General features: G+C 41.7%; 1 protein-coding gene across 9 annotated transcripts in view; it reads left to right on the top strand.

Annotated features, from left to right (window-relative positions):
• Nucleotides 1–25,548, top strand: part of clip1a (CAP-GLY domain containing linker protein 1a) — a 60,758-nt gene extending 35,210 nt beyond the window's left edge. For 3 of the 9 annotated variants that reach the window (XM_069181942.1, XM_069181939.1, XM_069181941.1), the window contains 12 exons: nucleotides 194–409; nucleotides 2,938–5,643; nucleotides 6,756–6,863; nucleotides 10,413–10,519; nucleotides 16,221–16,341; nucleotides 17,562–17,614; nucleotides 19,169–19,189; nucleotides 20,643–20,760; nucleotides 21,199–21,355; nucleotides 21,799–21,851; nucleotides 23,231–23,358; nucleotides 24,212–25,548. In XM_069181942.1, coding sequence (XP_069038043.1) covers nucleotides 194–409; nucleotides 2,938–5,643; nucleotides 6,756–6,863; nucleotides 10,413–10,519; nucleotides 16,221–16,341; nucleotides 17,562–17,614; nucleotides 19,169–19,189; nucleotides 20,643–20,760; nucleotides 21,199–21,355; nucleotides 21,799–21,851; nucleotides 23,231–23,358; nucleotides 24,212–24,440 — 4,017 coding nt within the window. In that variant the 3' untranslated portion in view covers nucleotides 24,441–25,548. The other 6 variants (XM_069181948.1, XM_069181940.1, XM_069181947.1 and 3 more) reach the window with 5 other exon arrangements.
• Nucleotides 25,549–26,326: the final 778 nt, after the last annotated feature.

Genomic DNA, 26,326 nt, shown 5'->3' with positions numbered 1-26,326 from the left:
CCAGGTTTTTTGTTCAGGAGTTTGTTCAGCCACAATGGCTGCCCCCTCAGTTTTGTTTGCAGAGAGGCTTGCTCTAAACAGGACTCCAGGCCAGAGACCTCACTTGCCATATGTATAACACAGCGTGCTTCTTGTGCTTTAATGAACACGCCAAAGGCTCTTCAACCTGTTTTTTTTTTTTTCCCCATATCAGGAGAAGGATGTTGCCAATAGCCAGGCTCGGAGCAAGGAGCTGCAGGCCTCTCACGAGAAGACACTGAAGGAAGAAACCGACAAACACGAGCAAGCACTGAAGGAGCTGCTGCACAAACAAGAGCAGGCCGAGCAGGCCCTGCACAGTTCCCTGGACAAGAACAGAGAAATGGAGACCCTAATCGCTGAGCTCCGGCAGCATAAGGAAAAGGCCATGGTACGTGCTTTTAATTTGCAATAACGCATAATTCAGAAAGACACCTATTTTTATAAGTTGGTTTTCCTTGATATTGTGTACCATATGTCACACCTGTAGTCACTATTAGCCCACTTATAGACACTTCCACACCATTGCAGTGTTCAGTTTTCCTGTCTGAAAACCACTGAGCATTCCTTACAAGTAGTGAGCTCTTCAAAATGTGTCAAACGAGGTCTGTTGTGTTAAAGGGCTGCTCGAGATTCATTCCCTTTCTTTCCGATTGCTTTGCTATTTTTTTAATTGGGTAAAAAAAATAATATTCTGTGCACTTTGATCAGCAGGATTGCTTTTAGCAGCCTTTCATAACGCAGCTCAGTTTACAGGCCAGACAGAGCAACAGAATTTACATGTGGCTCTCATTTAGAATTATTATGACTAGGCTATGTGCAATACATGTACAGTATATATTTGTGAACTGGTAGGCTTTCCTTTTACGGGTCTTTAAATCTGTATTTTCTTTTCAGGTTAATTGCCTGCTTGAGGACCTTCTGTGGTTTTTCTTTGGCTTTCTTTTCACATTTATTATATGGGTGTTTTTAACTGTAGATTCAGACATGCAGAATTGTTAGTTAGAATGTATATACACCTTGTCCAAAATATTAGGAACCCCCACTGATAAGGTTTTATATCTATGTCCAAGCAGCAAGGACACAAGAGCACCACAGAGTGCGTTTTATGGTGCTGAAGTGTGAGCAGATTTGTCCCATCAGCAGGGTCTCCCTCTAGGGATGTTACAAAGGTGTTTTTGTTATATAAGGGGTTGAACTGCCTGCTTTTTGAGATCTGGGGATTGGTTTGGCCATGAAGCCAGTTTCAAGCACCTTGCTTTCTACTGAGAGCATCTGCATGTTTGTCTGGCAGTTCCTAATATTTTGGCCAGTGAGGTACATTCATCTACAGAGAAATAGATTTGTAATAGTAAACTAGACGTGCTGGTCATTCCCCACCAGGGCCGTTTGTGTCACTCTTGTTGTGGATTGAGGAGGCTCTTCCTTAATCTACTTATATACCTGTGTGAAGAGTGGAAGTTGTTTCATTCATGGTTTTACTGTCACATCCCTAGCATACTTTTCCAGTAAAAGTAAAAGTGCAAACCAGATCTCCAGTTATTTACTGAAAGCAGTAATAGTAAGCTAGCACCTGCTTCACACAATTGATGCGTTTTTTACTGTTACCATTCATTTCCTGGGAATATAACATGTCTAATTCCATCCAAAACTGAATTTCTAATTCCATTTATAAAAGTTCTAAACATAGTCTAGAACTTAGTCTTAGTCTTCTATGTAAAAGAAACATAAAAAACACAGTTAACGACCTGCATAGAGGCTGTCAGAGTAGTCTTTATGCATACTAATGATTCTGCAATAATCTGTGACGGTCACAAAGCACTCAAAAGGTCACTGTCCCTGCAACGTGCTGTCAGTTTTTTTAAACAGTTTCCTTAAAATACGCATAGCAAAAATTAGCGTGCACATTAATTAGAATTACTTGTGGCCAAGTGAAATAATGATATCCTGTTCCCTACAGCAGGGAAGGTCAGTCAGTAATTCCGTCTAGGCCTGTAATTCTTCCTACACTACCTTAATCGTGTTTGTGCATTCATGTTTGAAAACCGTATTGTGTTTGAAGCAAATGTACAAACACTGATATTCATTATGAATTTAAAAGCAATGATAGGGTGGTATGTTGGCGCAGTGGTTAACATTGCTGCCTCTCAGGACTGGAACGCTGGGTTCAATTGCAGACCTGGGGTGCCATCTGAGTGGAGTTGTATTTTCTCTCTGTGATTGCATGGGTTTCCTCTAGGTGTTCCACCTTCCTCCCACAGTACTAAGACATACTGGTGGGTTAATTGGCTTCTGGGAAAATTGGTCCTGGTGTGGGTGTGCATGTCTATGTCATCCTGTCCAGGGTGTACAAGAACAAGACAAGAGCAGGCCAAGCAGGCTGGGATTGGCTCCGGCTTCCCCTCGACCCTGAATTTGATGCAGGGGTTAGAAAATGGGTAGATGGAAAAACAGCAGTCCTCACTTTTATTATTGAAATGATCTGTCCCATCTCATGTTATTTGAGTTAGGATTAAAACACCGAATGGAATTCTATGTGTTTTTTTCTATGAGATGAGTCTTGGAATGGATAATGGATAAACATTCAAACAGATTCTAACAGGCAAAGATGAGCTTTTGATTGAAATAGCACCATGGCTGTTGTTAACGAGTATTGTCAGGTTCTTCATCGTCATCTTCGTCTTTAGACATCACCATTACCTTGATCATCATTAGGTTTCTCATTGTAACCCACAGTAACTCCCAAATGTTAAGTTGTGGTAGGGTTTTTGGTCACTTGATGTTTTTGGTCTTGTCTTTACTTCCCTACTGGTCCTTTTTTGCTTGCATGACTTTAACCCACCCTGTTGTGTTTTGGTTCCATTCATTTGCTGAATTCCATTTTTTACCTTTCCCTTCCCCTTTACTTTATTCTTATAGTCTCTAACTGCTGAGCTAGCATCCGCCCAAGGGCTGACTGAACGGTTAACTGGGGAAGTGAGAGAACTAGAATTGATGAAAGACCAGCACTTGAAGGAAATAGAGGCGCTCCATGCTCAGAATGAGATGTTGCAGGAGAAGGCTTTGGATCTAGAGCTAAGGTTGTCCTCCATGGAGGAGAAAGACCAAGATCTGTCCTTGAAACTTGAGGAATTACTGCTCCTAAACAACCAGCTTCTAAAGGAAAAGGAAGAGCTGTCCTCCCGAAACCAACAGTTAGATCATGAAAGAGGAAGGGTGTCCTTGGATAATGAGAAGCTTTCTCAAGCTGTGGAAGACCTGAGAGCAGACATTGAGAAAACCACAACAGAAAACAAGAACCTCAGGATCTCGGAGCTGGAGCTGACGGCCAATGTGGAGGAACTTCAGAAATGCAATAATGAGAGGGAACAAGATCTTCTGAAGTACCAAAAGGAGATTCAGCTTCAGGAGTCAGTGAAGAAACAGCTGATGGAGGATTACGACATATTGTACCAGGAGAGAGACAATGCCGTGGATGAGCTCAGGCAGAGCCGTGAGGAAATGACGACGGAGCGCGAGAAGCTGGTTGCAGAAAGAGACATGGCAAGAAGTGAGAAGTACTCCCTGGACATTGCTCACTCTGAGCTACAAACCAAATGTGTCTCATTAACCAGAGAGAGGGAAGAACTTAGTGTCACAAATTCCCAGCTGCTCATGGACAAAGAGATTCTGGAGAAAGAGAAAGCAGTGCTCCTTTCCCAACTTCATACGATTATCTCTGATAAAGACGCCCTTTTAGCAGAAAAGGAGGAGCTTAAGAGTCATCTGAGTATTGCCAGAAAGGACTTGGACAAGTCTGTGCACGATAATCGTGAGCTGCAAGCCTCCAAAGATAGCCTGGCTAAGCTCCTAGAAGAAATTAAGACCAGCAGAGAAGTGACAGACTCTGAGCGTCTTCATCTCCTTCAGGAGAAAGAGGACTTGCTGGCAGCTCAGAGGAGAGTGAGTGCAGAGAAGGAGCAGCTCCTGAAGGAGAGGGAGGAGACTGCTGAGATGCTCCACCTGTCTTCCCAAGAGTCTTTGGTCGCTAAAGAGAAGTTCCAACAGGAGATTGCAACATTGACCAAAGAGAAGGAGTCCCTCTCTCAAAAGCTCACAAAGCTTGAGAGGGAATTCCACTTCTTGCAGCAACAAAAAGAGGCACTGGAATCCAAAGCGCTACAGCAGGAGACTGACAAAAAGTCCTTCCTGAAAGAGAAAGAAGACCTGGAGGAGAAGCATGAGAGAGAGCTTTCTGAGAAGGCAACATTGGCTCAGGAGAAGGACCAGCTTCTAGAGGATATCAGGAGATTGAAAAGTGAGATTGAAGAATCTGCCAAGGAGAGTGCCAGTTTACAGGCTGCAAAAGCTAGTCTGTCCTCTTTGCTGCAAGAGATTAGTCAAGGCAAGGAGACGTTGGAGGCTGAGAAAGCATTGCTTCAGCAGGAGAAAGAGGAGCTGCTCGTTCGTCTTCAGAGGGAGCGGTCTGACAAGGAAACCCTACTAAAAGATAAGGCTGATCTGGAAGTTAGGTCTCAAAAACTGGAGGAGGAAACTAGATGTGCAAAGGAGCAACTGACACAAGAAAGGAATAAGCTTAAACTAGAAATAGACGCCAAGGCTGCCAACAATTCAGAGCTGCAGAATAGCCTGCGACTGTTACACCAAGAGAAAGAAGATCTCCTCATTCAGGAGAAACACCTCCGTGCTGAGAAGGAGTCCCTTTTCCAGGCAAAGGAACATCTTGAATCCCAGCAGAAGACCAGTGATGAGGAAAGACGTGGCCTTGAAGCTGAAAAGGAGACCCTGCTTACCAAGATTGAGGAGCTGGAGAAACATTTTGCCACCTTGGCCAAAGAAAAGTCGGAGCTCCTACAGTCAGAGTCAAGGCTAAAGGAAGACTTGGAGTGTCTGCGTAGTAACCAAGAGATCACAGACTCCGAGCGCTCCAGATTATTTATGGAAATGGAAGTGCTGCGGGCATCTCACACCACACTTCTCTCTGAAATCGAGACTCTTCTTCACGAGAAAGCCTGTTTAGAAGAGAAGCATAAGAATCTTTGCGAAGAATCATCTGCCACTGCTAAAGAAAAAGCAGAAATCGCTGCCAGTCTGAAGGAAGTGCAGTCTGAGAAAGAAACCCTACATAGAGAGAAGGAGGAGCTGAAATCTCTGCAAAAGCAGCGTGAGGACCGAGAACAAGAGCTTGTAGCAGAAAAGGGAGGCCTGGTGTCTAGGGTGGAGGAGTTAGAGAAAGAATTGACCTCCTTAGCAAGAGAAAAGGCCGAACTTGTAGTCTCCGCATCCATCCTGAAGAAAGACTTGGAGTGTCTCAGGAGAGACCAAGAGAACACGGATTCAGAGCGCTCCAGGCTGCTAATGGAGAAAGAAGGACTCCGGGCTGCTCACGAAACACTGCTCTCTGAGAATGAGGCTCTTTGTAATGAGAAGACAATATTCGAGCAGAAGCAGAAGGCCCTCAGCGAAGAAGCTGCAGCTTCTGCTAAAGCCTATGAAGAAATGTCTGCTAGCTTGAAAGCTCTGGAGAGTGAGAGAGAGGCCTTGCTAAGAGAGAGAAGCGAAACCATCCTGAAATTCTCAGAACTAGAAGCTCTTCACAAAAATGCTTTGTCAGAGCGGCTTGAGGTACAATACATGCAAATACTAACCACCTCACTAATGTGAAGCAAAATGGCTTGGTTTTCTGCGCTTCTGATGCAGCATATTTTTTTAACTACTAATTCCATTAAATACATTAATTTTCCTTCAGTTCTCTGCAGATGGATGGTATAAACTGCCTAGATCTCTGTGGGCTAAATGCCATCATTGCAAGAGACAGAACACAGCAACTAGGAAATCGCTTGGGTTTTTGAAAATGTTTTCACATGTTGAGTGCGATGATGCATGAGAAATGTCAAGCATTCTAAATCACGTCTGTTGTAGTCCTGGTGGATAAAAGAAGATTCAATGGTCTGGGCAAAAAGTGGAAAAATGATGATTGTAGAAATTGAAACAGCAGGTGTGTATCACACCAATAAGATGTTGAATTTCACTGGAAATCAATGACTTTAGTCATGGTCTCTATCATCTTGTGACCTATTTAAGGATGAATACTTATAACAACATAACCACCATCTAATGACAAAGCACATTGTACTAGTATTCGTCTTTCATTGTATACATGTATGAGTTCATAAAAACTTGTTTCATAATGTGTACTTATACGTGAATATTATTTCACAAAAAAATATTTTTTATCCACCATTACTGAAGCAGACAAAATTGCCAGCAGCATTTCAGTAATCTAGCTGTAGATTGCCTATGTTATAATTATTATTTCTAAACATGCAATGCAGTAGTTAAACACTAGTGCTGCATTCTAATCCAAAAAAGATTCATTGATAATTAAATGGCAAGAAAGTAATTTTTTTTCTATGAATGGGTTTCAGTGAATGGGCATTGGTTATCTGCCAAATGGTTTAAAATCATGTGGAAAATGCTCCTGGGAGAATCAAAGACTTAATATAAAGTGGAAGTATCAGATCTGTACAATATTTTTTAGCTGTTTTTTTTTATCATAGACAGTTTTAAAAAGCCTGAGGAGGAAGGGGAGAGGGAGAAATCCCGGTATTCCTATGTGAGCTCAGCCTACAGTCCTACAGTGTAATTTGTTGGGTTTTTTTTTACATGATTCAGGGGTAGCTGGAAAGCTACTTGGGAGCATGATTTATTAACACAGCCTTTCTCCTTGCGCTCAGGCTGCTCAAACAGCCAAACAGGAGGCTGAGTCCCTGCAGCAGGAGAAGGCGGAGGCTCTCGGCGCCCTGGGGGAGAGCAGGAAGACCATTCAGGACCTGCAGCAGCAGGTGAGGTCTCGGGCACTCTGTGGGTTAACCAGCTCTTCTCCCCTCCACAAGGAAGAACTGCATGCTGTCCGTGGCTGTAGGGCAGAGCTGGAGCTGTTCAAGAAACTACTACTTTTCGAAACTGTATCTGTCATTCTTCCTGTCAGACTGAAAAGCCTACAGTTCTTAGCAGGGTGACTGTAGCAGCTGATTTCTTTTGAAAGATCATTTGTATTCATACTGTTCTTTATATTTATAGAGTCTTTAACCTTTATACTATTATTGGAGGGATGATTTTTATAGCCATAGTCTTTCCATGTATTAAGCATTAACTCAACTCCTGTTTTTTTGCTTATTTAATTACCCTCATACAAAGTGTGAGTGCTTCAGTGTCACCTAAATATTGGTCTGACTTGATCGATGGTTGCTACAGTGCACTGCGAAATGCAGTAAATGGGTTGTGGAATATGGGCTGTTTTTTGTGACAACCTGTGTGGGTGGTGAAAATAGAATAGCAGAAACACACGTGCCTCAGGACTTGCTTGCCAACTTAAAACGTGTGCTTGCATAATAGTCCAGCTGTCTCCTAATCAGAACAGTGCTATGGGCACTGCTTCATAATGCCATTTGCAGCTGTAGGGCCATGGAATGTGCATGTCAGATCAGCTGTGATATTAAGGCAAGCTTGCTCTCCGTTTTCATTGCAAGCTTTTTTTTTTGCCCAAGTCCAGCCCTCTGTTGTGTGCTGAGTGCAGATTTCCCTGGCCTGGCTTGCAGGCCAGATGGCAGGTGTGATGATGCAATTGCAGAAAAGGATTAGGATTAGAGACAGGGAGAAGAATGCACATGTGGCTGTATTGTTGAACATGACAGATCTTCCTGATGTTTTCTGTTTAGAAAGGTTTTACTTTTTCCTGTGCCAACCCTGAGATGTCAAACTCTTAAGTATTTGTATTTACAGAGAAATTGTGTTAAGACCAACAACAGCTTTTGCATATTTTGATTTTGAAACACTGCATATCTTTACTTATTGGTTTTGCAATACTTGTCTGGCATTCTGTTGCCCTCTGTTAACACTTTATACTAAAAATTGGTCTTCCACCACCTGAAATGGATACTTGATGCATCTTGTAGCTGTAAAACTGGGCAACTGATTGGAATTTTCCATCTTCCATTCAAAACAAAGTGTGATTGAGATGAGTTTCTGTGGGTTTATTTCGACACGTAACAGAAAAGTTAGCCTTTGGCTTACTAAACTTGTCTTTGTGTTTCCCATTACAATTATGAAAGCATCATCAATCTCTCAGAAACAATCTAGAGGTGGCCCTGATATCCTATTCCTGAGCCCATATGTATATGATTTATTTTTGCCAGTTGTTGAACAAGTTTTTTTTCCCCAACAGAACAGAAATGATTACATTATTTTCTTCTACAGCGAGAACAATGAATAAGTGTAAAAAACATTCTTCCAAAACTAACCTCTCCTTCACTTTCCTATCTGCTGTTCCTCTTGTATCTCGTTATTAGCAGTGATTGTAATGTAGATTAGTTCTGCTTCTCTTAAAAGCCGCTGTATTTTATACCACAGATGATATCATCACTTTCTAACTCATCCATTATTTAATCTCTTATTTTTGTCTGTAAAAAAAAAATGAAAAATGAAAAAATGAACCATCCCAAAGTTGTTTTTGTTTCCAATCCAGAAGAGTGAAAGATGCAAGCAGAATGGTCTAGTGGTAACAAATTGTTTTATAAGAAAATAAAACACCATGTTGTAATGCCAGAGTCTGATACCTCTGGAGTCTGAATTTATCAGAGCTGAATGGTCCAGAAGAATCCCCGGTGGTCTGTATGTGGGAAGCCAGGGCTATCCTGCAAGGACTACACATTGGCTCTTTGACGAGAATGTGTTGTGACAGAGACCACAAGCCGCTGTTGGAAATGAAGTGGACGGCACTGTTCTCAATGCTGGTGTCTGATTGGCTAAAGAGATGACTGGGCTGCATTGATTGGCTGCTGATGGGTATGGGCTGGGGGGGGGGGGTCCTCACAGCATCAGCAAGGGACTTAAGAGTGTGTTATGTAATCCAGTGCCAGTTTCATTGTGTACTTGGGCGAGTGGCAAAGACTGAACCCTTACAGTCCATAAAGCACTCTTCGCTCTTCTGGGGGCAGTCCTCCATTATTCATAGCCTTGCTGCTTTACTTGGGAGCAGCTGAGCAACAACAGGAATGGAGGTGACAGCCTTACAGCAAAGATACTCCAGCTTGTATGTCTCTCGTTTTAAGGTACTGTACGTGTGTGTGACTTTGTTTTTATGTGTCGTTCAGGCTGCGTTTGTAAATACGCTTGCTTCCCTTTTGGGATTTAATGCGTGAAGTAAGACTTCTTTGGAAACCAACATCATATCTTCATTCATTTATTGTGTAGTGCGTTTTTTGAAGCAGCGTTGAGTGGAGAGATATATAAGCACTTACCTGTTTTGCTTAAAGCTGCGCGCTTCAAGGAGACAAGCAGTGACTACCAGTTCCCATGCAGTTTCTGCCGTCCGCTGAAGCGCTGGAGTGAATGGCTTAACTCGGAATAGCTGTCATAGAGTATTGTAGAGAACAGTCTTGTGGAAAGTGATCGGCATATCACAGAACATGTTACTATTGCTATTTGCATTGTAAAGATTTTTTTTTAAATCAATGTAGTCTATTTTTTTCTGAATTATCGAATGCAATGGATAGATCTGGACAAATGTAACCAGCCTGATGAGTACACTGCAAATGCAAATTAAAGAATAAAATTAGCTTTTGATTATGAGCATTTTAGATGCCGTTGGAAAGACCTTGCTTTCTCTCTCGTGTTTCAGTAGCCAAGACAAAACGTCCTCTGGAAGTTCGACAAAATCTGTGCACTTGTTGTTCTGTAAGACCTTAAAGTCTGAACAATTTAAAACTGTTCAGAACCATGTGATCAGTAGTTCAGTGCTATGTAGAACTGTAAGTATGAAATAGAAATAACATTTTCTTAAGTGCAACAGTGTCTTTGTCTGCTGCATTTACACGAGCCTTGTGTTGGCATGCCACTCAGTGTGTGCTTCTTAGCTCTGTGGTTATAAGATGATTGATAGAATAATGTTTGTGCTAGGACTCATTACATTTGAACGGTATTGGAATTCTGTACATCCACTTTTCACTTTATTGGTAGAAAAGCTCGTTTTGAAAAATGCATGAGACATCTATACCGCAGATTTACTCGAATGTCTCATTTTCTGTTTGAAGAACTTGTTGTCGTTCAGGACAGAGGAAAGAATATAAACAGTGTGACATGTCACTGCGCTGTTTAGAAGTGGTGTTGTGACACGAAATGCCCTGCCTGGAGGAAACAAAACAACAAGATGTAAACGGGAACTGGGGAGAAGTTCTAGGTTTCTGAGTGTCATGAGAAGGTCCTGATTGCCTTGCCACACTGGCAGCTGGGGACGTTGACCCAAAGGAAGTAAAGCGAGCCGTCTGCTGACACGGGCCGTGTGACGAGTCATGTTGCCTTCACCCTGCTTTCTTCTCCTTCTCCTTTGGCAGCTTGATGCTTTGCAACAACAGAACTCAGAATTTCAGGAGGAGCTCAACCTGTCCAAAGAGCAACTCGGCTCGGAGAACAAGAGGCTAGGGAGTCTCTGCAAAGAGATGTGAGTACCAGCTGTTTGTACGTATTCTTTGCTTATCTATGTATGTCAATGGGTATTTGTAGCATTTTCTTGAAAGGGGTCAAATGCCAGACTGTTTTTATACATGGGCATGTGTGATCATCTTTGCTTGGTTTTCTTTATAATTCTTTAATCCTCAGTCTTCACCACTAGGAAGATTTTAAGCACATTTTAATTGATTTGTATATTCAGATATTCATGCTGAATTTCAGGTAATACGCAGTTCTTACCCCGTTTGTAAGGAAAAATAAGAGATCATAGTTTTGTAACGCACTGCTGCACTGTCCACAGGCTCATCTGGTGAGCGCTCAGTCTGTTTCCACACCAGTAGCTGCCATTTTGATTAAGGTGTATTGAAACACACAAGGACTGGTTTTAATTACTGCACGGGATGAAGTTTAACCGCAGCTACATCCAGCCTGTCATTCCTCTGGTTAGCCGTCAAGAGAGATGTGTGCTGTAAAAAGCCAGCTGTGTGAAATTTCACAGTCCGGAGTGTGACATCTTGAATCCTCTATGAAGGTTGCTTTCGGATTAGTCAAAACTTGAGAGCTTTTAAAACATTTAATACTGTTTGTGATACGGGAATCCATAATGTCACAGATGGGGCTGATAAACCTCTTCAAGAGTAGTTTAGCATGAGAGAAAGAGAAGGAGCTAGAAACGGCCCTTGTGCTTAAATGAGACAGCTGTGAAAGTTAAGAGTGGCATCGCAGCCACCGTGAGCCTGATGTCCACGCCAAGTCCCCCTCCTGATCTCCCCTGTGTTTTTTGACAGGTCGCGGCTGTGTGCTCAGATTCACCGCCAGAGTGGGTTGATTTGCAGGGAGGTTGTAGCCTGTTAACAGGAAAGGCGAGCCTGCGGCGCTATCGGCTACCCTCACAGAGCTCTCATAGTTTATTACAGGGAATGTGCTTCCTTCTTTTCCGAGAATACATATAACATTAAATCTCATACAAAAACAAAATAATCATCCGTCATTATTTGCTAGCAAGCGCTAACTGATGTAAGATAATGATGTGAGACACATGGAGTGGAGTTCTGACTGCTTGCATTACAAAGCTGCAAGCGTCCCTGTTTTCATGACTGCAGTGTCTGTTGTGACATCAGCTGCTGTGTGTATTAGAAGCCTGGAAGCCCTCATCCATGACATTTTCAGCATGCTGCATGGTTAGAGTGCCCTTTGGGGTATAATCTATATCGGCCTCATTACTGTAGGCTTTACTATGAGCCCAGTTCGTTCCACTGCTAATGGAAGTCTCTATCGGACAACAGTAATTGAGTAGCTATGCAGAAGAATGGCTTATTCTCTCCAGGATACAACGCATAGATGACGTTTTTAATCTGGAAGGGAACAAATATGCATTTTACTTTTTTTATAATGGTAGAAAATTGCAAGGGACTGTTTCATTATGGCTTTCTGATTAAAAAAAGGGAGTTTTACTTTAAAAGAAATATTGCTACCTATTCCTGAAGAGATCCCAGTCTTGTTGCTTAAAATATGAAAATTGTGTTATTGCCAATAACAAGATGTTGTTTATTTCTTTATATAATGAGAAAATGCGATAAGAATCGAGCTTAAAATGTTTTAGGTAAATGTAATACAGTTTTGCATGTTCCAGCTGTGTGTCCTGCACTTGGAGCGCATGTCCTGCATACTTTTACTCTTGGGGTACGACCCCCAGAACAGTACACAGCAGCGCCTCAGTTCTCCCATCATTCTTATTATACTGTTTGTGTGCTGTGGGTCATGAAAGGCAGTCTGAAACCTAGATCTAAATCAGGCTTTCATGAAGCATTTATAGTATCGTCTCATCTTTTATTTGTTATTAGTTTTTTTTCTGCATTAGATTAACAATGATAAACTGACCTGAATATCCATGCTGTGATTCTGCCTGAATTACAGCTTGACTTTATTTTTTTTTAACCTTTGATTCACTGGCACTCATGCACCTCTTAACAGCTTTGTGATAATTACAGTGGACCTGTCTAGTCACAGAGTGCTCTTCACTGAGCAGCTCGTCTGCCTTCCATCAGGAAGCAGTGGTGAACTGGCCCTCTGTTGGTTGTGCAATGAAATGGGCAGGACACATACTCTCTACTCCAAAGAAATTGAATAGACTGTCAACATTTTGGCCTCATCAAGATTTGGCCGCCAAAAATCCATTTAGCTTTAGGATCAGCAGCAAATTAACTGGGCCATGAGTTCCAAAACCTGTTAATATTTTCATCGGCTTACATATCCAGTCTTTAATTCTGGGCATCTAAATACCTCCTTGCCATCATGAGATGCAAACTTTTTTTCAGAAATGTTCTGACTGGTTTTCCCAAAGGTACATCCTTGAGCTTTTATATAACTGCATCTTTTCTGCTGAAAGTGCTCGGCTTGTCAGACACTGTCAGTGATGTGTGCATTCATTACCTTGGGTTCCGTCTGCTGATTTGCCTTCAGGTTTTTGTTCTTTGGAAGTTGTCTTCCCATCCAATAACTTGATGTATGAATCACAGTTTAACTCTTCATGATGCATTTATTTTTAGACTTTACAGTCTGAAGCATCAGTAAGAATGCCAACAGCTGGAAAATGTTTCCTAATATAAACACATTTTGTAGCTTGAAGAAAAATCAGTGCACTGTGTCCACTTGAGACAAAACCTCTGGATTTGTGTTTTCATATGCTTTTCTTCACCCACATGCACCCACCCACCCACACAACACATGCACACACCTGCTTGAAATGTGTGATCATATAGACTCAAGAGTAGAGTCCTGATCCCTGAATAGGATGTCAGTAGTAACATATATACAGGCCTTTCTGGATAAAGGAAACTTGCTTCCCCAACTAGGGAGAGCTTACAGAATATGTTATCATTCAACAGAAGAACATCATTTTTCCATCACAGTAATATCGCCAGACTGCGTGTAATGCTGTCTTTGGCCATAGCAGAAAGGCTGATCAACACATTTGTCTTTGCTAGAATTGATTAGTGCAATGCCCTACTTGCTGAGGTATCTAAATTCACACTTAACAAACTCCCAATATGTTCAGCCAGAATCCTGACCAGGTTGTGTATAAGCAATCATTACGCCTGTCTGGGAGTCCTTCCACTGGCTTCCTATCAGGGTTCGAGTGGACTTCAAAATCTTCATGTTCACCTATAAAGCTCTACATGGCTTGGCACGTCAGTACCTGTCTGACTTACTATCTTCCTGCTCCCCACCTTGCAACCTTCATTAGTCGAATTCTGATCTCCTGTCTGTCCCCCAAGCTGGTCTGCACTCTATGGGTGAAAGGGTCTTCTCTTGCTGCACCCCAAAGCTCAGGAATTCTATCCCTAAGGATATTAGTGAGTCACCTTTCCTGCGTGCATTTAAATCTAAACCCAAAACCTTTTTTTTTCATATTGGTTTTAATTAGTGTCTGAGTCTGCTCCATTTTCGAATGACCTTGAATCTTCCGCTGCACCTCTTTCTGCTTTGTGTTTCTTATATACTTATTTTGCTGTCCTTATAACTGTTTTACAGCTACTGTAAAGCATTTTGAAATGCTACTTTTAAAGGTACTATATAAAATAAAGTTTATTTTTATTGACACAGGCCAGTGCTGCTAACAGTATATTTTGAAAATACTGTACATTGTTGATCATCACATCTTTTTATAAACATAGAATTTCTTAAGTAACCCAGTGCCACATTGATTGTTTTAATGTGCCACTTAATTGTGTTCTGCCAGGATATTTTTGTGCATATTGAGTGCAGACATGGGTGTCATGGTTTAGCTCTTGTGTAGATACACCATTTTTTTAAAACTATATATAACTTTTGAATTTTATGGGTACAGTAACATGTGGCTTATATAAAAAAATGAATTGCTTGGAATCTAGGCAGGTGACGTTTTGAGCCGCTTCCACCCTGTTGCCCTGTAAATGAGTAAAAAGATGTCTCAAACACGTTTTGTTCTTAGCAAGGGGCTGTTGGCTAACTAGAGAGAGCTTCGGGAGAGAAACTGGCCTTTCCCGTCAACATCGAACTGTAGAAATCGGTGCGAGTAAAACCCCTCGTGAAGAGACGTGGAAATCGCCAGCCCAGCCTCTGCGGGCTTCAGGAGCAATCAGGGTGTCTGAAGGAGCTTGATGAAGGAGCGGGACTGATTCAGCTAGAAGTCGGCCTCAATCGGCACAGCTGCCTCGCAGCCTGAGGAATTAGTTACAGATGGAGCTGATGAGAACGACCTCCACGCTTGAGCGGCTCCGTTTCAGGAACCGATGACATGTTTAATAACCGATCTGCCGCTGGTGCCGCTCAGGATTAGAACGATTTTTCATACATTAAACCTGTTTGGGTAATTCTGCTGTTATGTCAATGGATAAGTCTCTAGAAGTTAATCAAGCCCTGTACTATGAAAACTGTGTCCTGGGGCAAATATGTTTAGTACACATATAAATGAGACCACAGAAACTTTCTCGACAGGACAACAGCAGCACGCACCAGAAGGAACCATGTTGCACAAATAGTGGGAATGGCCTGCCTGACAGTGTCCCACAGTTGTATGAATAGGCCTGCTATTCATAGTTTATTCAGACTGCTACTTAACTTTATAGGTACCCTGTTTATCCAGCAATACTTAAAACTAATTACACACCTTAGTGTTGAGACACTGAATGTGTCTGTATGACTGTATCTCATAACTGTTCTTTTTAAAACTGTTAAAAAAACGGTTGAGGATGTTTGCCTCTTTTCTTTCACTGCTGTGTTTTGATCCGTCATCGTGTTAGTATGATTATCTCTGCTCTTGTAAACGGTCCTTTGATCACTGAAGATCTCATCTGGATTCATGTCCAGACTTCCTGAGGTGAACGAACCATCATCACCAGCCTAACTTAGGAGGTTTAGGTTTTTGGCAGTCAAGTGTGTAGGAAAACCTTTATTTATCCAGGCTGAAGAGTACAGGCATCTTGCTGAAGCAAAAGCAAAATGTAACTCTCTAGGGACACATCCACATATAGCACTGGCTTACAAACACGTTAGGGGATGCGTGACAGCTTACCCTGTGCAAAAGATCTAAAAATGACACATCTTGGAAGTAAAGTCTGTATTGGTTCTTTCATTAGCTGAATCCTGTTGGGGGGTTGGGGGGGTGAATTGGACGACATGCTTTTTTCTCTCTCATTGTATGTGCTGTCATGCCATGAGCCAAACTAAAACCCACCCTGAAGTGAAACCTCTGTACATTCTGGCCTCCAGCTGCCCTGTTTTTTGCACAGTCTTCGGGTCATTTCGTCACGTGGCACGCATTTTGCCCTCTCACAAGAGGAAGCTTTTCAATAACCTGGCTTAATTTTTTGTGGTCCGAGTTGCAGGATTTGAAACAAGCTGACTTTGTGGCAGGCTTTTGCTGTTCAAATGTTCCTAAGCTTGTGTGATTTTTAAAAAAGACATTGTTTTTAATATTCAAGCCATATCTCGGCAGTGCTAGGAGGGAGAATGCAGTGAGAAAAAAACTACTATCATCCGATTAGCATATATATTGACCTAGATTGCTACTCCTTTTTTCTGTTCAAAGCCCGGCCCCCCTCACCATCCTCTCCAACTACCCTCTTTCCCAGTCTCCCTTCCCATCTCTCCTCCATTGCTGTACTCCCCTGAAGTTGCCTTGGTGACGGCGGCCTTTCTCGTCTTTGCAGCGAGGAGCTGAAGCTGGCGGCCAGTCAGAAGTCACAGCGCCTGGCCGCTCTGCAAGACGAGAACGCCCAGCTGACCGAGGAGCTGGGCCGCAGCCGAGAGGAGGTCAGCAGTCACCAGAAGGTAAGACCCCGTCCTTAACATGGGCCAGTATACAGGCAAGCCCAGACACTCAGGCTCACACGCATTTATTCCATTATTTCCTCTCTAAGAGCGCCAACCACAAAACATTAGGTAGGAAGGCATCTTGAAATTAGTTATCACAATTTCTTAAACATTGACAGTTTTTTTTTTTCATTTTTCAAGACAAAAGCCGGATACTTTCATGGTCAGAAAACGCTTTCTGTCTGGGTGTGTATAGTTGCTGTTTAACCTCATCAGAAGTGCCTTTAGAGTATTTACAAACCTCTTCAATAAGTGCAGGTACAAAATGAGACAGACAATTGCAAGCAAGAATAGGCACAATAAAATGAAAATAAAAGGCAAGTACAATAATGCTAGTTCAGAAAGTGCAGCACAACAGAATAAAGAAATGAATACATGAATGAAGTACTAAGCACCATACCATTTGCAAAGCTGTGCAGGTAGTGTGGATACAAAACAATTATGTGGACACACTACTGGTATGTGTAGCAAGTGAATAACATTATTGGAGGCCACCACAACTGCTTCTTATTTTGAAGCACATTCAGAATGAGCGATTGTGTGTGCCTGGTTTGCGCTGACTTTTTTTCAGCTGTAGCTGAGCTGGCAGATCGTGAGCAGGTGCTGCTGGAAGGTCTTTCACATTTAATGTGAAAGGATTCTTATTCACTCCCGAGTTGATGCCTGTATCTAATGAGGGATTTGTGCATGCTGGCAGAGTGTAGTGACACTGTGGAAATCACCAGTATGTTCTTGAAAGGCTTTACCGCTCACCTTTATTCACTTGTTCTCAGTCCTCTCCACAGCTCAGTTAGGAAGGAGTTACAGAGCAGTAGGCGCCACTGACATCAAAGAGTCGTCCGCTATTCATACTGGGCTCGCTGTTGAACAGCCACGCTGTGAGAGAGCCCCAGGTGCACAAGGGCATGCAAGTGTGCCGGTCAATCTGTTCCAGCATAGGAAAGCAGCTGACAAAAAAGAGCTCCTCTATTTGAAATCCAGTTTAAAGAAAAGGTTTTTAATGAGGTGTTTTGCACACAGCAGATTGAATTAAATTTCCCCGATGAGCATTTTGCTGCCTAGATGGTGATAAGGACATCAGACATCGCTCAAAGCACACAGAAAGCATTTGCTTTTGCTAAATGTCACTTCTGTTGGGAACTCGGGCCTGTTAGGTGACCTTCCCCCTCTTGTTTTAGCTGGAAGAAGAGCGATCTGCCCTCAACAATCAGCTCCTAGAGATGAAAAAGAGGTAAGACACCTAACAGAGCAAAACCCTCCATTAATTCCAGCAGCTGTGTCCCTTGACTCCTTCAACTGCACAAGGTAAACCGTATTTCTGCAGTACAGTAAGTGTTGGACTAGCTGCCCAGTCATGGTAAGAGGTACCCTAGCTGATGGAGAAGGGACTTCTGTTGTGCTTTTCAATTTTCTTTGAGTGATAAGGATGGTAGAAGTGGATTTTCATTGTTTCCAGAGCTAACTTAAATTAATTTACTCTGTGTTCCAACCAGGATGTCAGTAATGGAAGGATGTCAAAATAGTCAGATATTAAAATGTAACTGTGGTTTCATAGTAAAAAATGAATTGCAATATTTTAGGTATCCTATTTAAAAGAACTTTAAAAAAAGATAAGTTTTCTGCTTTTATGTCTGTCTCAAAGGATTTAGTTCTTTTCTACAGCTAGTGCCGTCATTATTTTTAAAGTGGATTTCTTGGTTCAGGATATATTTTAAGGTTTGATTTTCACTATCCCTTTGTGTCTATTTCCTTTACGGCATGCTCTGTTTTTTTCCTTCAGTCGCAGACTGGTTTGCCTGTTAGTATCTCTTCCTAATTAATTAACAGCCTCTGAGCTGTTACTGTGCCTAAAAGCAAACAGATGTTTACATTTTTTGTTATTGGCATGATTTAAGCATTCACTAGGTGATACAACTGTGAAAAAGTATGTGAATTCTTAGAAACGAGAAAAACCTGTCATTAACAAAACTATTATGCAACTACATTTTATTCACTGAGCAGGAACCACACAGGACTTTAATGGAATATACTTCCAGTTCTTCAAGCTGCAAACTGTTATTACACACATATTTCCTTTTTACTATTATTATTACTATAACACGTGTCTTTACACTGTTTCCATGTGCCAGTGAAATAAAAAGCATGATGCCATTGCAATACTTAAGTGGGTTTGCAGTGGTCCAAAGTATTCATGTGACGCAGGAGGTCTCTGGGAGAAAGTTACTGGGAGAAAAACAGTAGAAACATAACCAGATTGACTCAACACAGTGAACTATACACTGTGCCTGTAGTGATTTGTGATTGTACATATACAGTGTATTAACCCAAACTGCTAGTTCTAATCTTTCTGTGTTGTTCTAATAATTATTAATATTAATATTGACTTGGAAGCCATCCTACTTACCAATCTTTCTCATCGGAATCCTCTTTTTCCCTTTCCTAATCTTGCCTTCCCCTGCTATGTGTGTCTGTCTTTGATGGTAAGACTGAAAAAAGTCTATCCGCGTTATAATAAATGATTTACATTTCATGTGTTTATTGTTATCATTTTTTCCCAATCTAAAACTTTCTTGGTACACATCTTATTTTTGGCTGCTGCCTTTCCTTACAATGTCTTGCTTTTTTTTTTAGTTTTAAATTGTATTCCAAGCTGTATTTCAAATTTGTTTTCTTTTTATTCCAAAACATTTAAATGCAAACTTTGGATATGTTTCTTTCTCAATGTACTTGGCGTTTCTCTGCCATGTTTCTAACGTACGCTTCCTGTTATCTTGCATTTTTAAAGCTTGCCCAATAATACTTTAAGGTACCTGCTTCGTTATTAGTTTATTCAGATTTATTTGGTTACTTTTATGGTGTGGAAAGAATCTGGGATAAGCCAGCAAGTAAAGTCTAACTCATGAGCACAATGATAACACAAATAATAGGTTCTTTCTTTATTATTGTGGAAACTGTTGAAATACCCCTTGGTGAAAGTTATGCATTAAGCAGTGAAATAGTTATCAACCAGTCTAACTAATTGTCCCAGATTGTTTTCATGTCTCTCATTACCTACCATGTTAGCCAAGCCAGCATGTCATTGTTGTGGCAATTTTATGTGTCTTTTTGCGCTTATAAAAACATTGTTTTTCAAGTTGTCTGCTTAGATATGCTGAACATCTCAAACCCTCATTGTGCCCCCATGTTAAACGGAACCATCAATCCGCATTAGTCCCCAGTTTCTCTTTCTTGTGCTCTGACTGAACCTGAATTGGGAATTTCCAGCATGCTAATGCCTTGATTAAATGAGCATTGGGCAGAACACCCAATACAACTCCCGTTTTGTTCTAAGAATCCCATGTGAATTAACAGAAAATCCAGTTCCCATAAATTTATAATTGAAGCTATCCAATTATGGGTACCCATGAGTAGATTCTGGTCTATGATGCCCTTGAAGGATTTGTTCCCTAGATTTCAATTTGAAGAAGATTTAAGTCTCATTTCATGATTCTAAATATTTTGATTTTAGAACATTTCTAAAGTATTTACACGACCTTAGACGTCACTTAAAGCCCGTTTGGAGGGGTGTTAGCAGGTGGGGTCAGCAGAGAAAGCAGAAAACAGTCTGTGTTTGCATGAATGTGGCTTTTATATTTTATTGGTAGACTTCAGAGACATGTCTGGATTGTTTTTTGGCTCACAAACGTGTCTGTCTTCTGAGAAAAGTGAGCACATGCAGGTTATACAGTATAATGTGTGCAATTCTCCTAAAAATGTCCTGGGAACCTAAGAAGTCTTTATACCTAAACAATCCATCGTTAGTGTGAGAAGCACTAGGAGCTGTATTTCATCATCAAAATCTCTGAAGGCATAGTGATGGAGCATGTACAGTGTTGCTCAGGTAGTCTACACTGAAAATAATTCATGGGTCCATTCACAAATTACTACACGTAATCATTGAGGATTTTAAATATGATATACGAACATGGCAGTAAAACATAATTGCATCATCTACAGTCCCTATTCTTACTTGCAGCTCATATAAATGACTTGGTGAGCCATAGAGATGCCATTCTTACTTTGACAGTGCACGTTCTTTCACCAGATTTGTTTTGGATTCAGAACTTCCCCATTTTTGATTAGCTGTATTCGCATGAACCCAGATATCAACAGTAGATACATGCTGAAAGGCCGCATCCCCATCTGTTTCTCCCAGTAGCCGAAGATGCCATCTTCCATGCTTTGTTGACTTTCTTCTGAGGTAATTTGTTCTTCTGCAGAGAGGCTTTAACAAAGAAAGGATGCGATGAAGAGAAAGCTTCCTTGCAGAACACCATCCAAAAAACTAGTGCCTTGATCTTGGAGAAGGACAAAGAGCTGGAGACACTCAGAAATGAGGTAATGTGGGCTGACCTTCGTCAGAGGAGCCTAATAAATTGGGGAACTGCTGTGGTGTTTGAAGGTGTGATTCCAGAAAATGCAATGCCTGTGCAGACTTGCCATGATGATTTGAAACCCTGCCATTCCCCCGTGAGAGCAGCTAACTGTGCCTGTTTTAAGCTCTGCTTTGATCTACCGGGCTTGTTTTTAACATGAAATGTGTTTCGTTTTGAGCTCTCAGAAAAGCTGTGTCCCAGTGTTAATTCTGCCTTCTCACATTTATACTTCTTTTATGACAGTATAAAAGACTTCTGATTTAAAATTTTTGCTGAATAAGAACAGAAAGAAGCTAGCTGGAAAGTCAACTGGCCCATATAAAAACCGCCTTCCTGGAGCTCGGGGGTGTTGCTGGGTGTGGAATAACATGGGGCTGGGTGCGATTGTGTGATTGGCCAGGTTGCCGTTTTGAGAGGGGAGAAGCTCATGGCCAAGACTCTGCAGTCCACAGTCCAATCTCTGGAGACGGACAAGGCCAAACTGCAGGAGACGGTCCAGAGTCTGGAGGAGAAACTCGCCCACAACAAGAGCTCAGTGGAGAGTGGGGGCTCCTCAGGTAACCCGTCCTCCTGGACCTGAGTGTGCACCAGTCAGCACACTGCAGGGCCCTTGCTTTGGAAAGACGCTTCGGCAGGCCCATCCCACAGTTAACGCTGACATTAACCCCTTTCTAAATAGCAACAGGTTCAATTTTTTAAATCTCTTAAAAGATTAAAAAGGGCTGTTTTAAGTCCTCCGGGTTACGGACATCTACTTAGCAAGTAATACAATAATGAAACTATCAAACGTAAAGCAAAAATGTCCATTTCGTAAACTTGGAACTGTTGCGAGTGTATTATTTAACTGTGAGATTGAAATAATTACCGCTGCAAGGACAGCATTGACTGGTCAGTTCTGACTGAGATTTACCCTATAGAGATATTAAGTGAAAAGTCTGGGAAGTGAAACAGCGTGGAGGTGAGGATGTGTCATTATTGCTGTGTTCCCTGTCGTTCTCAGGTGATGCTGCACTTGAGCAGCTCAGAGAAGAGAAGGAGTCGGCGGAGAGCCAGGTAAGAAGGGGTACCGGTGAATCTTTGCAGTTTCATTATTAGTATTCTGAAGCCCTTTGTCTGTTTATTTTTACTGGAAGAGTGAAGATTCAAATTGGAAAGGCTGTTGAAAACGCTTGTCTTAGACTTACAGCAGCGTCAGTTTGAAAACTATTCTTCAGGTCCAGTAGCTTAATTCTCTGGCCTTCAAGTGGCTGAAGAATGCAACTTGCTTTTCTCTTGGTAGTCCTTCATTGTGGCCATAAAAATGTATCATTTTGTGTGATTAAAATTTGAGAAGGGTGTTATGTTTAATGCGCGCGCACACACGCACAAAAACTTGCTCTTTCAGTCTCTGAAAAGAAATACCTTAAATCTCGGTGTCCCAAGTGGCTGCAGCGCATAAAAACATATCTTGTGGTCCCTTTCTGACACAGAGGGCTTTCATGTTCTGTAGCGTGCAGTGTAAAAGTGTAGCACGTTTCTCCTTGGTATCCCACTCCCTGAATTTAACCTCTGTTTTGTTTCCCTTTCTCCCTTATCCCTGATGTTGGCAATCCTTCCCTTCAATCAGGACATGGTTTGTTACTGTCTCTCATCTTGTCTGTTCCAGCATGCTGGTTTTCGTTTCCTTCGACTTATTGGTTTTCTTCCACATTAGAATTTCTTCTTTCTGTGCTAATTGACTTAGGTCCTTGCATGAGTGTGTATTCTGCATTTCATGCCAATTACTGGTCTGTCTTGCAAGTGGCTTCTCATTTGTATCTTTTTTTTTCCTGCTCTGACACACAGTGCCTTGCAGCACAGCTCTTTCGAAATATCACTGATCAGTACTCACAATCAGTTTTTAACTCGGTGCTGTTGCGCGATTTAATGCGCTTAGTCGACGCATCTGCTACCATTCCTAAAAATGGAGGGTATAATCTAATTCCTACTAGGTTTCTTCCGACAGAAAACAAGTTAGCTGAAGATGTCATTCTGTCCAACAAATAAACACCTCATGCTAAGGTTCTTTGTCATCACATAACCCAGAGGAATTTCTATTTTTCTTATTGACGTCTGGGTGTCTAGTGGTTAGGGGGGTCACTACTGAGTGTGGTTAGTCAACTGGGTGTGCTGGATTTGATGATGGTATTGGTGGGTGAATTTACCCACACAATGTAATAAAAGGGTCTGTGGTTTGGTAGTCTAGTTTGTGGGAAGGTCTTGAACTTCCTAAGACAGGAAGAGAGTTTTTGAGAGTGTACAACTACCAAAATATATTTTTAATAACAGTGGTTGTGATATTTGCACGTTTTGGGCGTCGTATTAGGAAGAATTAAATTTCCCATAATGCTTTTTTTTTACTCTGCTTGTTTGTCTGATAGTAACATGGAGGTTTTTCTCTTCTGTTGGGTCAGATTGATTTCCTCAATTCTGTAATCATTGATCTTCAGAAGAAGAATGAAGAACTAAAGGCCAAACTGGAGAAAATGGCTGAGGCAGCACTCAATGGGAATAATCCCAGCGAGCTGGACAACTACGACAGGTATGTGGCAACTGTGTCCCTCTTTATCTGCGTGTTTTATTCAGGTGTAGGAAAGCAAGATATTACTGCTCGGACAGGGGAACTGTTGTCTAATGTTTCTGTCTCCGGAGTGAGGGGTTGGAAATGATTAAGTGTGTGCAGGGTTGTGTTGTTGTTCCAGTAGAAGTCTGTTTTCACTGGTAATCAAATAGATTAGGAAACCTCTGACACCAACTGCAGGGGAAGAATGAATGACTACAATTATCAACTGGGAGGAGTTGAGTGTTCATTATAAAGGTAGAGGGCAGAAGAGGGACAATGCAATAAAATAGATTGATTAGTTTAGTGATAGAATAAATTAACAGCTGAAACTTAAGTAGCTATTAAAGACGTATCAAGACTTTCAATCCCTTTTGTATTCTTCCCAAAGCAAAAGGAAGAATCTACGGGATCTAATTCCTAGCGAGACAAAAAATAATCTGCACTTTTTTAATAAAAGGACAGGCTTCATTAAACCGTGCGGATTGTTAACTTCATTCTTCTGGAGTCCTCCTGTAACTTGATTTTCGAAGTGAAGTTAGAAACGGGCGACCAGCTTCCTCATCATCACATTCAACTCCGGAATTTACAATTCCGTATCGGAACGGTGGAGTTTACAGGACTCCCTTCTGATTTCCCTGCGGTGACTTTTTTTTCCACCCCCCCCCCCGGCCCCTGTGTTTGTCTATTTCATCACATCATCATCCAGGTGGGGCTGCACACTGGTGGTGGTGGAGGGGAGTCCCCGTTACCTGTAAAGCGCTTTGAGTGGAGTGTCCAGAAAAAGTGCTTTATAAGTGTAAGCAATTATTATTCTTCTTATTATTATTTCTAGTCTGAAAGAAAGCCAGTCGAAGAAGAAGCCGGCCCCTCGCCTCTTCTGCGACATCTGCGACTGCTTCGACCTGCACGACACCGAGGACTGCCCCACGCAGGCCCAGCTGCCCGACTCGCCGCCTCACACCGCCTACCACGGCAGCCGCACGGACGAGCGGCCCTACTGCGGCCTGTGCGAGGTGTTCGGCCACTGGACCAGCAACTGCAACGACGACGAGACCTTCTGACCCCCCGCCGCGGCCCTCCGGCCTCTCGCCCTTCCTCCCGTGCGAGAGCCCGGATAAGCGCTGGGGTGCGCGGACCTGCGCGCGTGTTGCACACAGCTCCCCCTGCCCGCTCGCGGGGTCCGTTCTCTCCCCCTTTACAGCCACGCCGGGCCCATGAGAAAGATACCACCCTGCTAGCCTGGCCTTGAAGAGAAGCCCCCTCCCCTCTCTCCCCCAACTCCAGCTCCTTCAATTCGGAAAGAAAACAACAATTAAAACCGAACAAACCTTCGAGTTTTTCTTTTTTTTGAAACAATTGGCACTGTCCTATAATAATTCCATTTTGTTTTTGTTTTTTGGGTTGAGTTTCGTTATGGCTTGTGAGCGTTTGAGCTCGATGTTGCTGAAAATGTTTTTTTTTCTTCAAACATTTACGGAAACAACAGTACTTGAAGGCGTGTCCTACAAAACTGGGCTGGGAAAGTGGAATTGTAACGATGCACGTTGCTGCTCTGGCTGTGTAACGTCCAGCAGTGACTTCAGCGACATGCAGTACAAAACTACAGGAGTGAGGAAACGACTCCTGATCAGTTACCATTAAGGAGGTGAAGTCCGGTTGTAATAAACTATTGCACTGCACACTTTATACTACAGCTTCTCTTCCCGTTTTAAGTCCTTGGCTCCTTTTAATCGCCGTCACATAATCGTGTTTAAATTATCAAGGCATTTTTAAATATCAACAAAGAATAGATTTACTGTCAAATTATTTAATGTATCGCCTTGTCTTTTTGTTTGGGGAAATCTGTATGTTTGGCATCTGTATAAAAAAAAAACATAGAATAAACAAAGACTTGTGGATCATATTGTATCTTCCATTATAACTGTAAAATATATGTGGGAAAGAAAGCTTGACCTATATAATTGTAAATACCGGTTGTATTTTTCTGAAAAAGTGTACGCTACATGACACAAGGAATATGAAGAATATTTTTCCCTGTTACAAAGCTGGGGTTCATTATTGAATGTATAGTAATATAACTATTGCAGGGAGAAAGGCACATGTAAAGACAGTATTACCCTAATCACAGAGTGGGCTGTATCTACTTTAATAAATGGTTATAATCTTTAACAGTGGGCTGGAGTCAGTCTTTGTTTTGAAGTCCAAGTGGGGTTCAACAAGGCGCAGCTGTTGAAACATGCTTTTCAGAGTGAAATCGACCACTTCTGGTTATTATTTTGTACATTTCTGATTCATTTCACTTTCATACATTCGAAACCCTGTGAGCCCAATGGCTAGAAAAATCTTTTGGAGCTTTTAGGACTCTGTGATAAGGTTTAAAGGGATGAAGAGACCCCTTTCTGAAGTGAAACATCTGCCTTCCCTCTCACCTATTTTTTAAGCTTTTGTTAATTTTGGTGATCGCAAATGCACCCATTTAACTTTACCTTAACTCCCAAGGATTCTTCAAGTGATCACAAGGTAAAATGCAAGACATTGGTAGAAATACTGGTAAAGAAGATGAATTACCTGTAGTTTTTTTAGTCTTTACCTGGCTGCCTAATATAAATAACATTTTAGAAGGTGGTAGTTAATGTTTAGGAACAATGCGTCAACCCTCCAGGACTGATCAGAACGGAAAAGCTCAGTGTTTGCTAAAATCCATTTTTTAAGTTTCTTTTGTCTGTTTTAACATAGATCTTGGTGATGGCCCTTGTATACAGTCAGAGACAGAAATACCAATTTTTATTAAGAAATAAAAAGATCCAGCAATTTTTTTCCTTTCCCCTTGAAGACTTTTTTTTACCTGGCTGTTTACTTCTGCTTCACTAGAGAAAGCCTGTTTGCACAGCTCATATTTTATTTACAGAAAGCTTTTCTTAAGCTTTGCTTAAGAAGATGGAAATGG

Source organism: Lepisosteus oculatus, chromosome 22, assembly GCF_040954835.1.
Source record: "Lepisosteus oculatus isolate fLepOcu1 chromosome 22, fLepOcu1.hap2, whole genome shotgun sequence".
NCBI classification, from domain to species: Eukaryota; Metazoa; Chordata; class Actinopteri; order Semionotiformes; family Lepisosteidae; genus Lepisosteus; species Lepisosteus oculatus.
This window is presented reverse-complemented; position numbering and strand designations above follow the sequence as displayed.